This window comes from Anguilla anguilla, chromosome 6 (genome assembly GCF_013347855.1).
Source record: "Anguilla anguilla isolate fAngAng1 chromosome 6, fAngAng1.pri, whole genome shotgun sequence".
Classification (NCBI taxonomy): Eukaryota; Metazoa; Chordata; class Actinopteri; order Anguilliformes; family Anguillidae; genus Anguilla; species Anguilla anguilla.
Window position 1 is genome coordinate 59,305,471 of NC_049206.1, and position 20,382 is coordinate 59,325,852.

The 20,382-nt window shown below is 51.4% G+C and overlaps 1 protein-coding gene across 9 annotated transcripts in view; it reads right to left on the reverse strand.

The window, feature by feature from the left end:
• The window catches only part of dnmt3ab (DNA (cytosine-5-)-methyltransferase 3 alpha b), a 149,791-nt gene that overhangs the window by 65,130 nt on the left and 64,279 nt on the right, over positions 1 to 20,382 (reverse strand). For all 9 annotated transcript variants that reach the window (XM_035422091.1, XM_035422093.1, XM_035422089.1 and 6 more), the window contains 2 exons: positions 16,167 to 16,485; positions 398 to 444 (listed from right to left, as the gene is read on the reverse strand). In XM_035422091.1, the coding sequence (XP_035277982.1) occupies positions 398 to 444; positions 16,167 to 16,485 (366 nt within the window). The remainder of the gene's footprint in view (positions 1 to 397; positions 445 to 16,166; positions 16,486 to 20,382) is intronic.

Here is a 20,382-nt window from a genome sequence, read left to right on the forward strand (position 1 = left end):
CATCACTCTGTCATTCTCTAACACTGCAAATATATCAATGCTAAATTCACTCTAACAGAGCTTATATCAGGCATCATGTACTCTATTAGAGCTGATTTCATGCTGAACATTTTTGCTGTGCGAAGACAAGAGTTCTGGCCTGCAGCTCAGTCTCCATAGAGGGCACAACCTTCACCAATCAACAATCAACAGCAGGCGGCAATCAGCCAATCAGCCGACGCCATTAACCACAGCTGGAGGGTTGTCAAGGCTACAGAGCACTACCACACCAGCCTTGCAGAGAGATGCTGAAGCTGGACGCCCGCGTGTGATTGGCTTGCCCCAGTCAGGTGGGTTTGGTGTTTTTTCAGTTGGGGGGTAGGGAGCAAGAAACACAGAGAATCTGGGGGCTCCTTACCTCCGTCCTGGCTGCATCACTGCCGCCCTCCTCTTTGTCCTCCACATCTGAAAGAAAGAAGAAGAAAAATAAAGTCAGGAGGACAGCGATAGCATTTCAGCGCTAACCCCCCCCCCCCCCCCCCCATTTCCCCCAAAGGGACCTGGCACCCCCCCCCCCCCCAACTCTCATAGACAACAACTCCCATCAGCCCCTGGGTCCAGACCTGGCATTTCCCCCCAATCTCTGAGACAACAACTCCCATCAGCCCCTGGGCCTTGCCCGAGCCACAGCTCCCAGCCTCTGAGACAAGATCATCGGTTATCGGGCCGACAAACTGCCACAGGAGAAAGGCCTCCAGACCCACATTGACATCTATCCCAGAATCCTCTCTGGTTCAATGTCAATGGCAGAGAGTTCTATTTTATTATTTAACAGTACAGTATTCCCTTTGTTCTATTGCTTGTTTGTTCTATAATTTGGAATAAAAAAGTATAAAGTCTATTATTATTATTGTTACTATCATATCTGTCCCCTTATATGGCACTCTCACTGTATTTAGGAAACAGTAAATCTAACCATAATTTTACGCGGGGGAGTGTAGTATAATGGTTAGAGAACTGGGTTTGTAATCCAGCGGGTGATATCTAGCTGCATAAATGGAGTTCAGGTGAAGGTGTAAGACTGAATGTAAAATTTAAATACACATGCTAGCTGTGACTGTTGCTCCTGGAAGCTGTGCCGCCTTCGTCTGTGTGTAGAAAAGCAGGTGAGTTGTGTGGAGGCAGGATTATGTGTGTGTGTTTCACTACTATCTCTGGCTTTGGGAAAAACTGGGTCATCGGAGAAAAAAATTCATCACTTATGCACAGCGTAACAGAGGCATTAACCACAAGAGAGGGAGTGAGAATGAGAGAGAGAGAGAGAGAGAGAATGAGAGTGAGAGAGAGAGATAGCGACTCTGTGCATGGGTAAAAAAGAATGAGAGAATGTGTGTGTGGTGTGTGTGTGTGTGTGAGAGAATCTATATGTGTGTGTGTGTGTGTGTGTGTGAGAGAGGTGTGTGTGTGTGTTTGGGTGTGTGTGTGTGTGTGTGTGTGAGAGGTGTGTGTGTGTGTGTGTGAGAGAGAGTCTATATGTGTGTGTGTGTGTGTGTGTGTGTGAGAGGTGTGTGTGTGTGTGTGTGTGTGAGAGGTGTGTGTGTGTGTTTGGGTGTGTGTGTGTGTGTGTGTGTGAGAGGTGTGTGTGTGTGTGTGTGAGAGAGTCTATATGTGTGTGTGTGTGTGTGTGAGAGGTGTGTGTGTGTGTGTGTGTGTGTGTGAGTGAGTCTATGTGTGTTTGTGGGTGTGTGTGTGTGTGAGAGAGAATCTATATGTGTGTGTGTGTGTGTGTGAGAGAGGTGTGTGTGTGTGTTTGGGTGTGTGTGTGTGTGTGTGTGAGAGGTGTGTGTGTGTGTGTGTGTGAGAGAGTCTATGTGTGTTTGTGTGTGTGTGTGTGAGAGAGGTGTGTGTGTGTTTGGGTGTGTGTGTGTGTGAGAGAGTCTATATGTGTGTTTCTGTGTTTCTGTGTGTTTGTGTGTGTGTGTGTTTGATATTTACTGAACTGATCCATGTTAAAGACCTTTGCTCAGGGGTAGAACAGCAGTGATCTGCCTGGAAATCAAACCTACAACAAGTGCCGTTTCCTAATGCTGACACAGCGTTTCCGCTGAAACTAACAGATTCTCTCGTTTAGAATGAGCTACAGGCCAGGCCGCAGCACAGACGTGTGAAAGAGAGGGACAGCGTGCACGGGGGGGTAATACAGCTCCAGTGCTCTGTTTGACCAGGGTCCCACAGCTGTGGCCTGACACCACCTTGCAGGTGACAAAGTGGTCTCAACCTGCACTGAAGTTTACAATGGCGTAGCCCCTGAGCTTAAAACAGACACAGAGTAACAGACACAGAGTAACAGTCAGAGTAACAGAGAGCAACAGACACAGAGTAACAGACACAGAGTAACAAAGAGCAACAGTCACAGAGTAACAAAGAGCAACAGTCACACAGTAACACTCACACTAACAGTCACAGAGTAACAGAGTAACAAAGAGCAACAGTCACAGAATAACAGTCAGAGTAACAAAGAGCAACAGTCACAGAGTAACAGTCAGAGTAACAGAGAGAAACAGTCACAGAATAACACTCAGAGTAACAGAGAGCAACAGTTACAGAGTAACAGTCTCAGAGTAACAGTCACACAGTAACACTCACACTAACAGTCACAGAGTAACAGTCACACAGTAACACTCACACACTAACAGTCACAGAGTAACAGTCACACAGTAACACTCACACACTAACAGTCACAGAGTAACAGAGAAACAGAATTAAAGTAGCTGACTCAGCGAAAGATAAAGGAGGTCTGTAATTGTTACAAGACATTTTTGGCCGAGCTATTTGCGGTTAAAGACTCATTAAACCCCGGGTTTAGGAATCCTGAGGTGGAGCTGGATTAAAGGGGAGCAAATTTTTGGCTGAGATTTATGGACTCTTTCAAAATTACATACTGCCGCAGGATAGAAATTAGAAAGGGGGGGGGGGGTGACAGGGGGGGGGGGGTGATGGTTAAAATGGAAGATGAAAAGGGAAAGAGGGCGGGACGAGGGTCTGGAGGTGTTACTTTACCCCCCCCCCCCCCCCATGGAGCCCAAGTGGTAATCGTGGCATGCGCTCCAGAGTGGCAGGCATGGCATCGCTTTGGCCCCCTGCACCCCCCCCCTCCCCAATGGAGCCCTAACGGTAATTATGTTACGCGTGTATTACGAAGTGTATTTATGACCTAGTTAACAACTGTACAATAACTTTTCTTATGACATGGTAACTAAAAACTGACTCGTAGTATCACAGTTACTGGACATTAACTAGTGTTACAACAGGGTAACTAGCTAGTAACTTATGCTACAACATGATAACTACACATCAGCATACACATACTGTACACGCACACACCGCCTTCCAAACTTCACTGCATGTGCTGAAGATGTTTGGCTGTCAGATGACGCCAAAGGACAAAGAGAAGAGAGGAGGGCAGAGGGCGTGACAACCGAAAAAGCGCTACGGGAGGAAGGAAGGGAAAAAAGGAGGAGAAGAGGGAGGGAAAAAAGGAGGAGAGAAGAGGGAGGGAAATAAAAGGAGGAGAGAAGAGGGAGGGAAATAAAAGGAGGAGAGAAGAGGGAGGGAAATAAAAGGAGGAGAGAAGAGGGAGGGAAATAAAAGGAGGAGAGAAGAGGGAGGGAAATAAAAGGAGGAGAGAAGACGGAGGGAAATAAAAGGAGGAGAGAAGAGGGTGGCTGATTGTTTGAGTGCTTTCGAGGAAAGGCGGTGTCGCCGGGCTCTGGTATGAGCGGAGTCTGTGAGGTCAGCGAGCGCTCGGAGAGCTGGAACGCGCCCTGAGGCGAGCCAGAGGAACGCGCTCTGAACACGCCCTGAACGCGCTGTGTCCTGGCAGGGGGAAGGGCGCGCGGGGCCTAGCGGAGAACAGCTCTGATACGGGGGGCAGGGGTTAGCAGAGTACAGTGGTAAACACGCTGATACAGAGAAATGGAGGGGGGGGGGGTTAGTGGAGTATGGCGGTAAACACGCTGATACAGAGATGGGGTGGGGGGGCACATGTAAGGGGAGGAAGGGGCAAAAAACAAAAAAAAAAAAGGAATTGGAAAAAATGGGATGGGGACTGAAACATGGATTGGGTGGGAATTGAATTATCTGAGCCTGCTCGTTTCTCTGGCATCGCAGTGAATGAACAGAATGTTCAGGATACGAAAGGTTGTCTAAGGACAGCAGGCTCTGGGGGGGGGGGCGGGGGGGGGGGGGGGGGGGGCGGGGCAGATTGGCGCCGTATGAAATTCACATACACCCCCCGAACCCAGGCACCCTCCCCAACGTCTGCATGTGTCATGATTGCAGTCATTCTCTCTCTCGCTCCACCCTCTCTCTCTCTCTTCCTCTCTCTCTTGATCTTTCTCTCTCTCTCTCTCTCTTGCTCTCTCTCGCTCCCCCTCTCTCTCTCTCTTGCTCTCTCTCTTGATCTCTCTCTCGCTCCCCCCTCGCTCTCTCTCCCTTCCCCTCTCCCTCTCTTTCTCTCTCTCTCTCCCCCCCCCCCCCCCCCCCCCCATGCGGATATGATCAAATCGTTGATACCATGACGGGATGGAAACTCAGGTCACTGAAGGACTCTGCCAAAGCTGTCCACTCCATGGGGAAATGCTTAATTATTTATGACAGTTTAGCTTGAAATCGAACCGGTCCCAGCAAAGGAATAGACGTTTCCCACAAGAAGAGAAAGCATTAACTCACAAGATTCAGGCTGCTAAATTGATTTGCAAAGAATAAAAACACCACACTTAATCTGAAGCATGTATCTACACTGACAATGAACAGGGGGATACATTCATGGCTGCCTGCTACATATTTTTTTTTAAATAGTTGACTTGGGCATTTGAGGATAAAAGCTGCAGTCAGAACATCTGGATGCAACTATTCTAATTCATAACATTCATATTTTAATGCGGTTCAATTACTTTCTGACAAGTGGGACATCAAAACCGCAAGCAAAGTGGATATCTTTATTATCTGTTTATGACATGCTTATAATCTGCTTATCAACTATACTACATTAAAGTCTCAAAAAAGTAAGTCGTGTGGTACTTTAATAAGTATTATTAAACATATTTATAATGACTCTAAATAGTACAGTAGAAACTGGCCTTGAAAACACTGTGACCACTTCAAATGATGACAGACTGACAAAGACCACACAGACATTACACTTATGGCAAACAGATTGCTTTTCACTTCCTAAGGTCTGGTAACTCAATCAAAGGGGATCCGTAGCCAATCACAAAAGGGTTCCGTAATGCATCACAGTCGGGTTCCATAACGCGTCACAATCGGGTCATTCGTAGTCATTTCCGTACAGACACATGCTAGGCTGCACTCCCATGAATCAACAGAGGAAGCAGCAGGGATGGAGTGTGTGTAGACCTGTCCATATTCCAAAGACAAAGCTGGAAATAAGACTGTAGAATAAACAAAAATTTCACAAAGAATAAGTGTTACTGCTAATTGCTCTCCAGGTGACGGGTAGACTTACGCCAACACGCAGCATGACACAAGATCGTTTCAATATTTTATTCTGTTTTTATCTTGCAAATATTTTTTATCATCGACTGCACACGTTCTTCAATTCAGTAATTTCACTAGTCTGGGTGAAATATAGGGCATTTATATGATAATCTCAGCCAGTGCAGCCTCTCTCGTAAACGTCCACAATAACTCTGCACATCCAGCAGCTCCCTGGCACAAAACGGCCAGTTCTCAGCGCCAAGTTCACATGTGCCATCGCACAAGGCTATAAAGAGAAAATCCAGCACAACAAATAAAATAAACAGCAAATTAGCACTGGCGCGGGCGTGGGCCAATGCTGTAACACTATACATGAAACGGTCCGGGGACGTTTCGGCGTCATCTGGTACGCCGATCCTCATTGGCTGCCCTTGGATGATTGACAAGTGTGTGCAATCAATGGAGCATCACGATTGGACACGAGATCTAAGCTGAAGATAAAAGAGCAGGAGGCCACACAAAGGACCGACGAGACACTCCAAAAAAAACGAAGACGATCAAAAAATTAATTGCGATAATAACGGTAATTATCATCACCGTCCTCATTATCATCGTCCTCGTTTGCGTCCCGGTGAGAGGCGAAGTCAGGCGGCGCGCGGCGGAGAAAGGGTCGTCGCGGAAACATGTTTTTTCGGCGACTCTCGCCGGCACGCTTGGCAGCGCACGCGGCGAAGGCCAGAGGCGACGGGCGGGCGATGACTCAGCGAAGCCACGCCCCCGACGTCCCCCCCCCTACGAGATGGCGGAGAGGCGAGGAGCGAGCGAAACGCCGTGCCGGTTTTGGGGGGGGGGGGCGACTCGTTCTCACCGCGGGGGTCGCTCGCTTCCCATTGGACCCCACTGCCGAATTACTGCCCCGCAATTAACACCCACGGGGAGGCGAATGGGGTTGGGGGGGGGGGGGAGGCGAGGGGGGACAGGCGAGTGGGGATGGGGGGGGGGGGGGGGCGAGGGGGGACAGGCGAGCGGAGTGGGGGGGGGGGGGGAGGGGGGAGGGGACAAGGAGCTGGAGAACTAAGAGCCGTTATCGTGAGCCGATATTTTACCAAATTTGGAATTTCCAGACACATTTCTAGGCCACAGACGGACACGTTCACTTCCTTTCATGTGTGTATTTGCATATGCAAATGAAAAATGTCATTTATTATACATTTATAAAAACATACAGAAATTTAGAGCATCGCTTCAGTCTCCCCCCATCCTGGTTCATCCCGGGGGGGGGGGGGGTGAAGGGGGTGGGGGGGGGGGGGGTGGGGGGGGGGTGAAGGGGGGGGGTTACAGACAGACGGATTAAAGCCGAGTGGGTAATTTGTACAATTTTTTTTTTTTTTGAGAGGGCTGTCAGATTCGTTTTTTTGTGGCAGGTTCCGCAGTCTGGAACGTGCAGTAAGTTAATGAGGGCAGAGATAATTGGGTGAGAGAGATCAGAGGAAGTGAGTTGGGCGAAGTGAAGAGTAAGATCCTGTCGGCTTACCGTCCGGAAATGAGGAGGCTGACGGAATGGAACCGGGGGGGCTTCTGTGCAATCTCACTTTTTTTTTTAGAAAACAGACCCTGCCTCCCCCCCCCCCCACCACGAGCACCACAGAGCCAGGTTTATCTACCGCAGAAAGAGCAGGCCCAACGCCCTCGCTAGCGCAACTTAATTATTCTAACCTGTGCGGACGAGCGGGAAGTCCACGCAAACCCAGAAGCGCTCGATATTTCCCGAGGACGATCGGCACCGAGCCGCGGAGGGCTGCGGCGGTGATGTCAATAAAAAAAGAACACCATATCCCATCATGCTTAGCGAACTGACGGCTAAGCGCTCAGAGGGCCTTGGAGACGGTGAGCGCGAGCGGCTATCCGCTGAGCAGCACTTTTAAAGCAGCATCACTGTGCAGCGCTGCATGTAACCAGGCGCTGGCCTGGGCTAACCCGGCTAGCTCCCCCACCGCTCACAGGAGCAATGCAGTGTGGAGCCTTCTGACCGTAAAACCCGTAAATACAGGGGCCAATGCAGGACTATCCGACAATGTTTAAAAGGTGAGCGTGAGTGTGTGTGTGTGTGTGTGTGTGTGTGCGTGTGAGGGAGTGTGTGTGTGTGTGCAAGACATGTGTGTGAGTCTATCTGTATGCGTGTGTGTGTGTAAGGCAAATGTGTGTGTGTGTGTGTTTGTGTGAGTCTGTGTATGCGTGTATTTGCATGAGGGTGTGTGTGTGTGTGTGTGTGTGTGTAAGACATGTGTGTGAGTCTATGTGTATGCGTGTGTGTGTGTGTAAGGCAAATGTGTGAGTGTGTGTGTGTGTGTGTGTGTGTTTGTGTGAGTGTGAGTCTGTGTGTATGTGTGTGTTTGTATGAGTGTGCGTGTGTGTGTGTGTGTCTCACAAACAGGAAACAGTCAGCAGGAAACCGGACAACAGAGGACGGGGGAAGAAAACAAACAGATTACTGAAGAAGAGACGGATGAAAAGAGGAGAGGAGAGCCAGAGCGCTCGCGGGAATCCGACGCATTCCACACAAACGTAAAACAAGTTTTCCAAAAAAGCCAGAAAACTCTAAACGTTAACATCCAGCCCCGGCCGTGGCCCAGAAACAACAGACAACAAAATTCTGCCTCGGCACCGCCCGCGAATTCCACCCGTCAAAAACCGAGCGATCGGACCCCCCTGAAATCTCCGCCATGTCAACATCTCGTAAATGCTGCGCTGCCGATGTTATGACATTCCCATGTGTGCTACGCCTTACCCCGGCTTCGCACGGCACAGCGCAACACACCGCCCGCGTGACTGTAATTTACAACTTCTCCATATGCTACAAACGCTCATGCAGAAGTTGTAAATCACTCCATATCTCGCTCTCCCTCTTTCTTCCACTCCCGCTCCTTTTCTCTCTCTCTCTTCCATTTTTCCCTCAATCTTACTCCCCATCTCCCATTCCCTTTCTGTCTCTCTCTCCCTCTCTCTACCTCTTTCACTCCTTCTCTTGATATTTCCTCCTCCCTACCTCTCTTTCTCCTCCCTCTCCCCCTCTTTCTCTCCCTCTCTTTCTCCCTCTACCCCCACTCCCTCTCTCCCTCTCCCTCTATTTCTCCCCCTCTCTCCCTCTCCCTCTCCCTCTATTTCTCCCCCTCTCCCTCTCTCTCAGCCATAGTAGTGTAGTGAGTAGTGAAATAGCCCATCCATGAGGTAAAGGTTTGTACTTCTGCGTTCAGCTGCCAAGGTCAATGAGTTTGTAGCGGAGGGTTGGGTTACACCCCCCACCCCCCACCCCCCGGGCTGCGGTATCCGTGCCAACTGACAGCGTGCCAGCGCTCCAGCGCCCGCTACCCGGCCCCGCCCACTTCCCGCCGCGGCTCAAAAGCGCCACCTGATATCTGCCCCGGTATCTGCCACACCGGGGGCAAGGGGGGGGCAGGGGGGGGGCTGTGCCCGCAGGGAGAGGGGCGTCCTGCCGCTCTGGCTGAGCTTCACCCGCAGAGACGGAAAGAGAGTCAGAGAGAGGAAGAGAGAGGAAGAGAGAGAGAGAGAGAGAGGTACAGAGAGAAAGAGAGAGAAAGGGAGAGAGAGCCGGTTCACGTGAGGACCGTGTGCGTGTGTGTGTGTGTGTGTGTGTGTGTGTGTTTAAAGGGCCCCACTAGCTCAGCTGAGCTTCACTTTAACTTTCCCCCCTCCCTGCTCCAGGACCCCAAACCCCCAAAACCTGCTGTGTTTCCTGCTTTGCCTTTAGAACCCTGTGCTTGTGTATGCGTGCGTGTGTGTGTGTGTGTGGGTGTGTGTGAGTGTGTGTTAGTGACTGTGTGTGTATGTGTTAGTGACCGTGTGTGTGTGTGTGTGTGTGAGTGTTAGTGACTGTGTGTGTGTGTGTGTGTGTGTGTTAGTGACTGTGTGTGTGTATGTGTGTGTGTGTTAGTGACTGTGTGTGTGTGTGTGTGTGTGTGTGTTAGTGACTGTGTGTGTGTGTGTGTGAGAGTGTGTGTGTGCACTGACAGGATAAGCCCTTCTCTCCCTTGCATCAGACCCGGTGCCAAAGACAGTAGACCCCCCCCCCCCCCCAAACCCCCCCAATCCCCCCCCAGCCCCCAGCCCCCAGCCCCCCACCCATCCTGTTTTTAGCTCTTTGCTGCCCCTCTCCAGACGACCCCCGGACTGAGGGGAGGGTACGGGGCCAAAACACACACACACACACACACACACACACACACACAGTTACTAAAGCACACGCATGCTCTCTCTCTCACACACACACACACACACACACACACACACACACACACACACAGGCCCTGTGGAGTGTCTGTTTTCTGTGTCCATGCCGATACCCCTCTACACCCCCAGTTTGCTCTTTTTTTCCCTTTTTTAAAAAAGCGTTTTCCCTTTTTCGCTCCGCTGTTCATTCAGCAGAACACAGGCGTGCGCTCTCCTCAAAACCCGTCGCTCTTCCGATCGCACCTCAGCTCGCAGGTCGCGCTCGCACAGACACCAGGCAGAGGAAGACTCCTCATCCGCCTTCCTCATGCGCTCAACAGGTGCGCGCGGGGGCTCCTGACCGACCAGCAGGGGTCACTGGTGAGCTATGAGGTGCTGTCATCCCAAATTACTAAAACCCCCCCCCACCCCTGGGCAATGCCACAGTGACTTAGGGTCACAAAAATTCAATACATTCAATATGTATTAGTAGCATATAAATGCATAATAATGTTTTTAATCCATGCTGTTTATTGCAGCACACATACTGATCATGTATGCGATGTGGCACGATAGCTGCCAGTTAAGTCATAGTGTGGTACAGCACTGGGGCCAGGGATAGAGTTCTGGGGGTGGGGCCAAAGCTCTGGGGGCGGGGTCATAGCTCAGGGGGTGGGATTAGGGCTCTGGGGGGGGGGGCAGCGATGTGTGGGCGGGGTCATAGCTCAGGGGGTGGGATTAGGGCTCTGGGGGCGGGGTTAACACGGCTGAACAGCAGGCCCAGCGTTGTCCCCCTATGCCCCCGTTCCCTGGCAGACGGATGAGCATCCTGCCCCCCCCCCCCCAGCCACCCACACCCCCTCACCCCCCCCTCCCCAGAGCAGACGCGGTGTCTCTCCGAACGCCAGGCCTGGTGGGGCTCGCTGCCAGGAGAGCACTCTGCTACCCCCCCCCCCCCCCCCCCCCCCGAGCTCATCAAGGTCACCGCCGTCCCGGGCTGATCCTATTAAAGTGCCGGGGCCGGTGGTGGTGGGGGGGGGGTGCAGGGCAGTGGGGGGGGGGGGGGGGCTAATTTATTTATTTAATCTCCCTCCTGCTCTGGCAGAAGCGGCGGCTGTAAGAGCAGAGCTTTTGTTTCTCTGCAGTCGATCCTCAGCGCCGCGGCGCTTTTGTGGTGCTCAGCTGGGTCAACAGCGGCTAACTGCACTCTAATCCTGTTTATCCAGCGCCGGAGCTGCTGGACCAGAGCTGCAGCTCCTCTACCTGTCCCCCAGAGAGACAACCCCACCCCCCCCCGCCCCCACCCCCCCACAGCTCCTCTACCTGTCCCCCAGAGAGACACAAACCCCCCCTCAGCTCCTCTACCTGTCCCCCGGAGAGACACAAACCCCCCCACTCCCCCCCCACCATCACACAAACCCCCCCAACCCCCCCACTGCCACACAAACCCCCCCACCCCTCCGCCACAGAAACAGCCCCCACACGCCCCCCCACCCCCTCACCCACATGTTATTTTTGTAAAATGTGAAGAGAGTAATGTGTAATGGTATTCAGAAGAGAGGAAGAGGCGTGGAGACGCTCCCAGGATCCTCTGGTGAACTGCAGGGGCTCGGCACTACAAAAACCGGAACGTTATTAATCACCGTGACGACACTCTCGAGGGTGCTCCATCTCCATCTCTGTGTCAAACAAAAAGATTCAGAACTCCGAGGGGGAAGTGATTGAGAATCGCGGCGGCCGAGGACGATGACGTCATCGACGTGCTCGGCGTCTGATTGGACGAGAGCGCGGCGTCTGATTGGACGAGAGCGCGGCGCGGAGCACGGCGTTTGCCCCGGTGATTAAAGGAAGGCGCGGCTCTCGCTCTCCGAGGGCACGCCCCCTCCGGCCTGCCCGCGACTGTACGCAGCGGTCAGGAGCACTCGCTCGTATTTATGATCCCCACGTCCTCAGGATCTACCCCCCCCCCCTTAGGGGGCGAGATGTTGTGAACTTGGGGTCCTGACCTTTGGGACACATAAGACATAACTGTGAGATAACCTGTCAGCGGCCCACTTTCACAGATTCACAAATCTTCCTAACATGCTGGAAACACAGGAGGACCGGGGTGGGGGGGGGGCAGCAGAATCACACTGGGGGGGTTCACATGAGCCTGATGAACCTGCGGTCTTGCACATGACAATATCGCGAAATCAAGCGAGAACTCAAAAAAATTACGGTGAACGAGAAACCTGACCACTAAGACATCCGGCAGATGTTCGCGCTTTTAAAATAACAACATGATGACCTAGTCTCTGAAAAATAATCAATTTTAGAAATGCCAGAACAAAAAATAAAAAATGTTGTTGTTGTGAGGAGAAAAAGGAAATGTCTGACAGGGCGCTGGCACAAGATTCCGCACTTCCTGTCCGTCTGCCCAAGCCGCTGCCCTGTAGTTGTTTTTCGGGATTAAACTGAACCACGGGGGCAAGTCTCGTGACACTGTAGCGCCTCTTGCTACACACCATCCTTCCGGGACGAAGGATTTTCCAACTTTTAAAATGTTTGTCTCGTTCCACTCCAGCTCCCAGGCTGCCCCGACAGAAGACTGGAGTGATTCATCGGGGGGAAGTTGGCACCGTCCCACCGCAGATTGTTCTTTTAGGAATCCCCGGCTCCCTCTATTTAGCCCAACATCGCTAACGCCACAGACAAACACGTCGAGAGCGCCACTGACCCACGCCAGCGTCAGTCTGGGGCGCTCCTGGCCTGGATTCAGTCATTGTTCACAACGAACTTTGGCTTAAATGTACGTTCCAGTGTCCGTTTTTCCCCTCGCAAACAAATTAATGAAGGTGATCTCTGACCTCGCCAAACGTGTTTTAAAAAGACAAAAGAGTGTTAAAGCCAAGCCTGTGTTTATGTGTAAGAATTTTTTTCTAAATGTCAAAATATGGTAAATGAATAAGGCAAGTTTACGACATAAAGTGACAACACTGAAACTGAAACACCGCTCATAAATATAATTACATATCTATACAAATTATAAATGGCATCATACGTCAGTGCCCTGAACCAAAAATGTCGGGCTGCTGAAAAACACACACACACACGCGCGCGCACACACACACACACGCACACACACGTCTGCATCCTTGGACACTTTGGGGGGGAAAAAATATGTTTTTTTTACAGTATTTATGGACCCTGAGGTTCATTTAGAATGCAACCGTGGCAACAGATGTGCGTCAGCATGCATGTACATGCACGTTTGCATTAATCTCTGTATGTGTGTTAATTGGGGGGGGTGGGGGGTGATTGGGAGAGGGGGGTGCTGACATGCCAACAGCACGTATGGTCACATGTGGTGAAGGAAAGTTCCGGAAGCTCCAGACACAGCGTGGGGGGGGGGGGGGGGTGGGGGGGGGAGTTAACCAAAGTGCGTTATTACTCATCTTAATATCCGCCACTGGAAAACGCCCACCTTGCCCCCCCCCCCCCCCCCCAGCGCTGAGGCGACGCCCGCGGGGGGGGGGGGGGTTGAGGGGGGGGGGGCACGCGGCTGCCGCTCGTCACCGTCACGCAGCGCGAGCCGGCGGAAGCGCTGGGATACCGCGGGACGCCACGGCAACCGCGAAGGCGGCCATCGCTGCGGAACTGGCAGTGCCGCGCCGCGAAGCGACGAGCCGCCAGGAGCCGCCAGGAGCCAGCGATGCGCCAACCGCCAACTGCCAAAACGCAGCCGCTAACTACCGCCGCTAACATATGCCAGCGCTTCACTAGCAACACAAGGCCTGAGAACGGCTCAACCCACTCAAGCACTCAGCACAACTCAGCGCTTCGCAAAGAGGCCCATCTTCATACATTTATGATATTTATCCTTTTTTATTAATCCGAGGGTGCCCCGTGGAGGTAGAAATCTCTTTTTAAACAGGAGATCTGGCCCAGAGTCAGCAGCGCAATCGCACCAGCTTAAAATTCAACACAGCGCAGCACAGCACAACACAAAAACAATAACCGTATAAATGAGAGAAATGATTTTACAGGCCACCAGCACCCAATCTGCCGAAGCAGGAACGCGTCTCCGTTTTATTTACAGTTCGTATTAAACTCCGTAAGACTCACACCACCGAAGACGAGCGTGTTCCCGGAGCAAGTCCCAACGCCACGGAGCACGCTCGGCGCGATAACGAAGGAATTATGGGTAATTAAAGGCTCGGTTTGCACTCCCCACACAGTTCGGAGAGAGAGATGCTAAAAACGCTAACCACCACGGCCGCCGCAGAGGTCAGAGGTTCGCCGGCGCGGAGCTCGAAACGCGTCGGACGCTCGCTAACCGCTAACGCCGGCTCGGCTGCAGCTGTGATTCGCTGGCGCCAGCCGGTCGGTCGGTCGTGTCACAGCCGAGCCGGTCGCCCGCGCGCGGAAACACACACCGCAATTCCACAGGGTCTACGCCGCCCTAAAGCCGGGATTCCCACCGCGGCCGCGCGCACCGTATCACACGCTCTCCACGCTCGCGCGGACACGAGTCTCGAACCCGCAAATCAGATCCAACGGAAAGAAGCGAAGGGCGGGAGGGGATCTACATCTTATTTCAGTCAGGCTCTCACACACTTACACACAGACCTGATAGCACAGAATCCACCCCTGTACATGTTGTTGTGTGAGAGTGTGTGTGTGCGTGCGCGTGTGTGTGTGCAAGTTTCTGCATGCATGTGCGCGTGTGTGTGTCTGTGTATATCTGTGGGTGGTGCATACTGTATGTGTGTGTGTCGATGTGTGTGTATGCGTGTCGGTGTGTGTGTTGTATGAGTGTGAATGAGTGTGTGTATGTGTATGTGTGTACATGTGAGTGTGTGTGTGTGTGTGTGTGTGCATGAGTGTGAATGAGTGTGTGTGTATGTGTATGTGTGTACATGTGAGTGTGTGTGTGTGTGTGTGTGTGTGCGCACATGCAGGTGTTCATCGAGTGTCTGATAAAGGTACCCTTTATAAGTGAAGCCGGGTGTCGCGGGGTCCCAGGGTGTGATCTCATTGGCCCATATTCTGCGCGGAGTTCCAGGGTGTGATCTCATTGGCCCATATTCTGCTCATCAGACGTCAGGCTAATCGCTACCGCACACAATGGGGCCAGAACAAGAACAACCTGTCCTCCCCGAAATAAAAGAGACACCAGCGCTCCACAATAAAGGCGTCGCCCCACAGACAGAAAAATCCAAAAAGCAAACGCTGATATGGGGGGGGGGGGGGTGAGAGGGCTCTACTGTCCCCCCCCGAACCAGAATATTTTTCAGGTCAAATGGGGCAGCGTTTCCTTTTGGCTGCACCCCCGTCATTGTTAAATCGTATCGACTATTGACACACAAACCTATTAAAGTTGTGTGGCTTATAAAAGGGGCTTAGAGCAGTAGAAAATGCCTTCACTGCAGCCAGACAGACGAACAGGCAGACAGAGAGACAGAGACAGACAGACAGTCAGACTAACAGAGACAGACAGACAGTCAGACTGACAGAGACGGGCAGACAGAGAGACAGAGAGACAGAGACAGACAGACAGTCAGACTGACAGAGAGCCAGACGGACAGTCAGACTGACAGAGAGACAGAGAGGCAGAAAGGCACACTGAGAGAGAGCCAGACAGACAGACAGACAGGCAGGCAGGCAGACAGGCAGACTGACGGAGACAGAGAGACAGAGACAGACAGACAGACAGTCAGACTGACAGAGAGACAGGCAGGCAGACAGTCAGACTGACAGAGACAGAGAGACAGAGACAGACAGACAGTCACACTGACAGAGACAGAGAGACAGAGACGGACAGACAGACAGACAGACAGTCACACTGACAGAGACAGAGAGACAGAGACAGACAGACGAACAGACAGACAGATAGACAGAGAGACAGACAGACAGTCAGACAGACAGGCAGGCAGGCAGACAGGCAGACTGCATCAGGCGTTTTTTTTAATGCTATTTTTAAGCATATTGAACTTCCGCCATGCAGGGTAGCTTGGGCACAAAACCATTTCACATATCGAGCTGTGTGCTCATCCAGCGCCTCTCTTCTCCCTCCAGCCTGAGCATCCTGCATCAAGGCTACAGGAAAATCGCCTCTCCGCGAGAGAGGCAGAAGAAGTGCCTGTGTACACCTGTGCTCAGGTGTGTCCACACCAACACAGTGGCTACTGTACACCTGTGCTCACGTACGTACACATCAACACAGTGTCTACAGAAGACCAAGCTTCCCAGTGAAGGGAACCAATCAAACACTTTCATCGCTTCGCTAGTGGCGATGTCACCCACCCAAGTGCGGGAAAGCAGGCAACCGGAGGGAAGATCGCCCCCTGCTGGCCCACCAACACCACGTCCAGCAGCAACTTAAGTTCTCCCAGGCGGTCTCCCATCCAAACACTAACCAAGCCCAGCCATTGGGCGGGAGCGGGGCGAGGGGGGCGGGGCTACAGAGGAGGGCCACTCACGCTTCTCGGGGTGCTCCAGTTTCCGCCGGCCCCTCTTCTTGCGCGGGGTGGGCGGGGCCGGCTCCCCGTCGGCCCCCTCCTCCTCCTGGTCCGGGTCGTCGGGCGGGGCGGAGAGGAGCCCGTTCTCCAGGAGCCTGGCGGGGGGGCGGGGGGCCCGCTCCCGGGAGACGCCGTTCTCCGGAAGGTTCCGGTCCTGCCTGGAGGAGGAGGAGGAGCTGGAGCCCCCGCCGTGGCCCCCCAGCTCGCCGTTGGGCACCTGCTCCGAGGACTGGCCGTCCGGGCCGGCTGGGCCCTCCTTCGAGGCCTCGCAGCTCGCCACCTGGTGGACGACAGAGGGAACAGCGGCGGAGAAGAGCCCGTCAGCGTCGTCGAGCGGGTTTTGGCGGCAAGCGAGCAGAAGCGCATGAGGAAGGCGCCTCTGACTCAGCAAAACACACAGAGAGAAGTGTCACATAGAGCTGCACTGAGAGAGTGTGTGAATCTCACTTTGGGTGTGTGGGTGTGAGTGTGTGTGTGAGTGTGTGTGTGTGTGTGTGTGTGTGTGAGTGAGTGAGTGTGTGTGTGTGTGGGTGTGAGTGTGTGTGTGTGACTGTGAGTGCGTGTGTGTGTGTGTGTGTGTGTGAGTGCGTGTGTGTGTGTGTGTGTGTGAGTGCGTGTGTGTGTGTGTGTGTGTGCGTGTGTGTGTGTATGAGAGAGAGAGAGTGAGAGGGAGGATTTGTGTTTGGGAGAAAGAGAGTGGGAGGGAGAGAGAGAGTGGGTTTGAGTGCACTTGGTTCTGTCTAACAATAACCCAAACATCACCTCTTTAAAACAAAGATAGCCCAGAAGGCGTACATGAAGACACCTCAAAACTTTCTGCCGGGAAGACCAGGAATTACTTGACATTACAACACAATTCATACTGCATTCAGGGATCAAAATAACAATTTCAAAGAACTGCGGTCGAAGGGAGAGAGAGAGTCGAGGGCATCGATCGCCGACAATTTATATTTATACGAGAATATCCATAATTATTTATGAGTCTTTAATCCATTTCAGTGCTTTGCTTTTAACCAATCAATGAGCCCCCATGCTAAGTCGCTGACAGCACTGTTTAAAGAAAGCAGCAGCCAGCCGGACGAGCAGAAGAGGCTTTCGAATGACACTTTGGTGAGACAGACGCGGAGTCTTTTCTTAGAAACAAGTAAACAAATTTCCCCAACTGCCACTCATTTGTTAGGAGTCGAGAACGGCTAAATAAACCCATAAAGCTCGATGAGTAAATAAAACTCGTGACTTAGAAAAGGCCCATTTGAGTTAAAGTGGGATAAAAAAAAAAAAAACTGAAAAATAATTTCCTGTCCTCGTAAAAAAGGCAGTGGTGCAGAAATCCTGGTAGACGGGGAAGAGAATTTTTCATTTCTCTCGCAAAAAAAAAAAAAAACCCATTTCACAGTTTTTCGTTTGGAAATGACAGAGCTTTGCTCCACAGCTGCAGGATCAAATGACATCATTAAATCGTGAAACTGCGCTCTTGTGCTTTTGGCCTCGGGCCCTGTCACCATGGTTCCCAAGGGCCGAAACCTGCTGGGTTCCCACCGTCCCTGTACCTGGGATTCAGGTGTGACAACGATCAGAAGCGTTAATTGTTCAGTCTGATCATTGCCGCGGTGATGGAACAGGAATTCCTTCAGCCCAAAAATTCTAACAACGAGCAGAAGCCACTGTCCCTCTGGGAAAAAATATTCTTTCACATTAAATAACGCTAATACATCTGTTATTACACTCTAATTACAGTTGTCGGTACACCGTAACTACTGTTTATGAACATGTTATTACACTGTAATTACAACTGTAAAACCCTTTCTGTGTCATTTTCTGCAGAAGCCACACCGCTAATACCCCACACTCAGTACAGAGCTGTCAGTGCAGATATCTATTTCAACAATCAAACCTCCATAACTCAAATGGTAAAATACATTACATTAAGGCTGCAGCAGGCGCTCTCAAACAGAGCTACTTATCCAGCTAACAGTGTAGAAATTCAATCTGTTTAATAATCGACTGGATATTTCACTGAAGCAACGCAGGTTAAGTGCCTTTGCTTGAGGGCACAGCAGCAGTGGCCTGGCTGGGATTGGAACCTGCAACCCCGGTTCCCTGACCACTGTACTACACCACCACCCTGAGACGCCGCTGAAGGTCATGTAACAGCGTAACGCTGTAGGTGTACTGCACCTAACTGTAGCTGCGGCATACTCACAGGATACTTGGTATTAGGGCTGCTTATTAGCAGAAGAGGGGATCCAAAATGGCAACTGGGTACCGTGTGGCACCCCAGTTGCCATACGGAAGGGTATTAGTCCAGCCCTTTGGTGCTGGTCTGGAGCCTAAATGGACCAGGGTATCAGGAATCTAATAGGACCAGGGTATCTGGAATCTATTAGGACCAGGGTATCTGGAATCTAATTGGACCAGGGAATCTGGAATCTAATAGGACCAGGGTATCTGGAATCTAATAGGACCAGGGTATCTGGAATCTAATAGGACCAGGGTATCTGGAATCTAATTGGACCAGGGAATCTGGAATCTAATTGGACCAGGGAATCTGGAATCCAATAGGACCAGGGCATCTGGAATCTAATAGGACCAGGGTATCTGGAATCTAATAGGACCAGGGTATCTGGAATCTAATTGGACCAGGGTATCTGGAATCTAATTGGACCAGGGTATCTGGAATCTAATTGGACCAGGGTATGAGGCCAGACGGCTTGATTCATGCCCAGCGTTAAACAGCAGGAGGGGTGAGTTCCCTTTAGTACCAGGGGGCAGTAAAGTTTAATTGGGGGGGGAGGGGGGGGGGTCAGACAGGTTGTTTGACGACACCCCCCCGGGAAAATCTATAATGCAAGTCAAAGTGTCAGAGTGTCAGCCCCTCGTAACCCAGGGCGACCAGAGACCAGCACCCGCTGACTTCTATCCGCTAGAACCACACTGTGAAAAAAAACAGTCACATGCACGCAAACACACTCACACACCCAACGCGTGCGCACAAACACTCGCACACACACACTCACACACCCACACACCCAGGCACACACACACACACACACGCATAACATCGCGAAACAGCCTAGATTTTTTTTTTTTTTTTTTTCAAATTCACTCCATTTAGTTTCAGTTTAAAAATAACCCCAAAATACAGTCCCTGGTTATATGCTTTGTACTTTCCTCTAATGAAAGAAAAACTCATTTAGGAAGCACATCTCATTAAATTACGGACGGGGGCGGTAATCCGAAGCTATTAAACGGGGCGCGCTGCACCCCACTTTCGCCTGGAAACCACGGCAACCGCGAGGAATGCGGCAACCGACAGATCTGCTAATTAGAGCTTAAAGGGACCTGCGCTCAAATTAAATACATGCACATGTTGCAGCAGTATCACTTAATTAAGACCAGACCAGCGGCTCCCAGATACACTCTCACCCTGCAGTCCGCCACGCAGGGCTGCTCCTTCCTTCCAGAAGCAAACAAAAAAAAAAATTAATTTTATCAACTGTACACATAAACACACACACACACACACACTCGCACAAACACGGACACATACTGTACGTAGTAGATAGAATCATACAGCCAAACTTATACATAAATGTATAGACACGTACGAACACAAAAATATGCAAGCACACACACACACAACAGCCATCGCCACAAGTCCACAAAACGAACCCATAGGCCAAAAGAAAACTCAAGCATTTACTCACAATCACTGAAAGCACCAAGACCTCGACAAAAAAACACTCAGACGGAAATGACTGGGATCCAATGACAGGTTGTGGACTACTCTAGAGTTATGAACACCTGTGTCTCTAACAAAATGCACTGGAGAGCGCCATATCAGTGTCAGGCAGACACGGGTCACAGGCTCGTACCGAACCTATACTGAGTGCACTTAGAACAGACGCACTGTCACTCACAGCAACTCCTCTCAAGGGACCGTTGACAAAGGTGTGACTTCTGAGTCACTGCTTTCAAGGGACCGTTGATAAAGTGCAATTTAGTACAATTAAAACAGACACACTATCATCGTTTCACTGCTTCTGAGCCATTTTACCCCAGGGACCGTTGATAAAGGGCAAGGTGTGGCTTCTGAGCCACTTCTCTCAAGGCATCATTATTAAAGTGCAAGGTGCGCAATGAGTACACTCAGTAAACTTAGAACATACACACTATC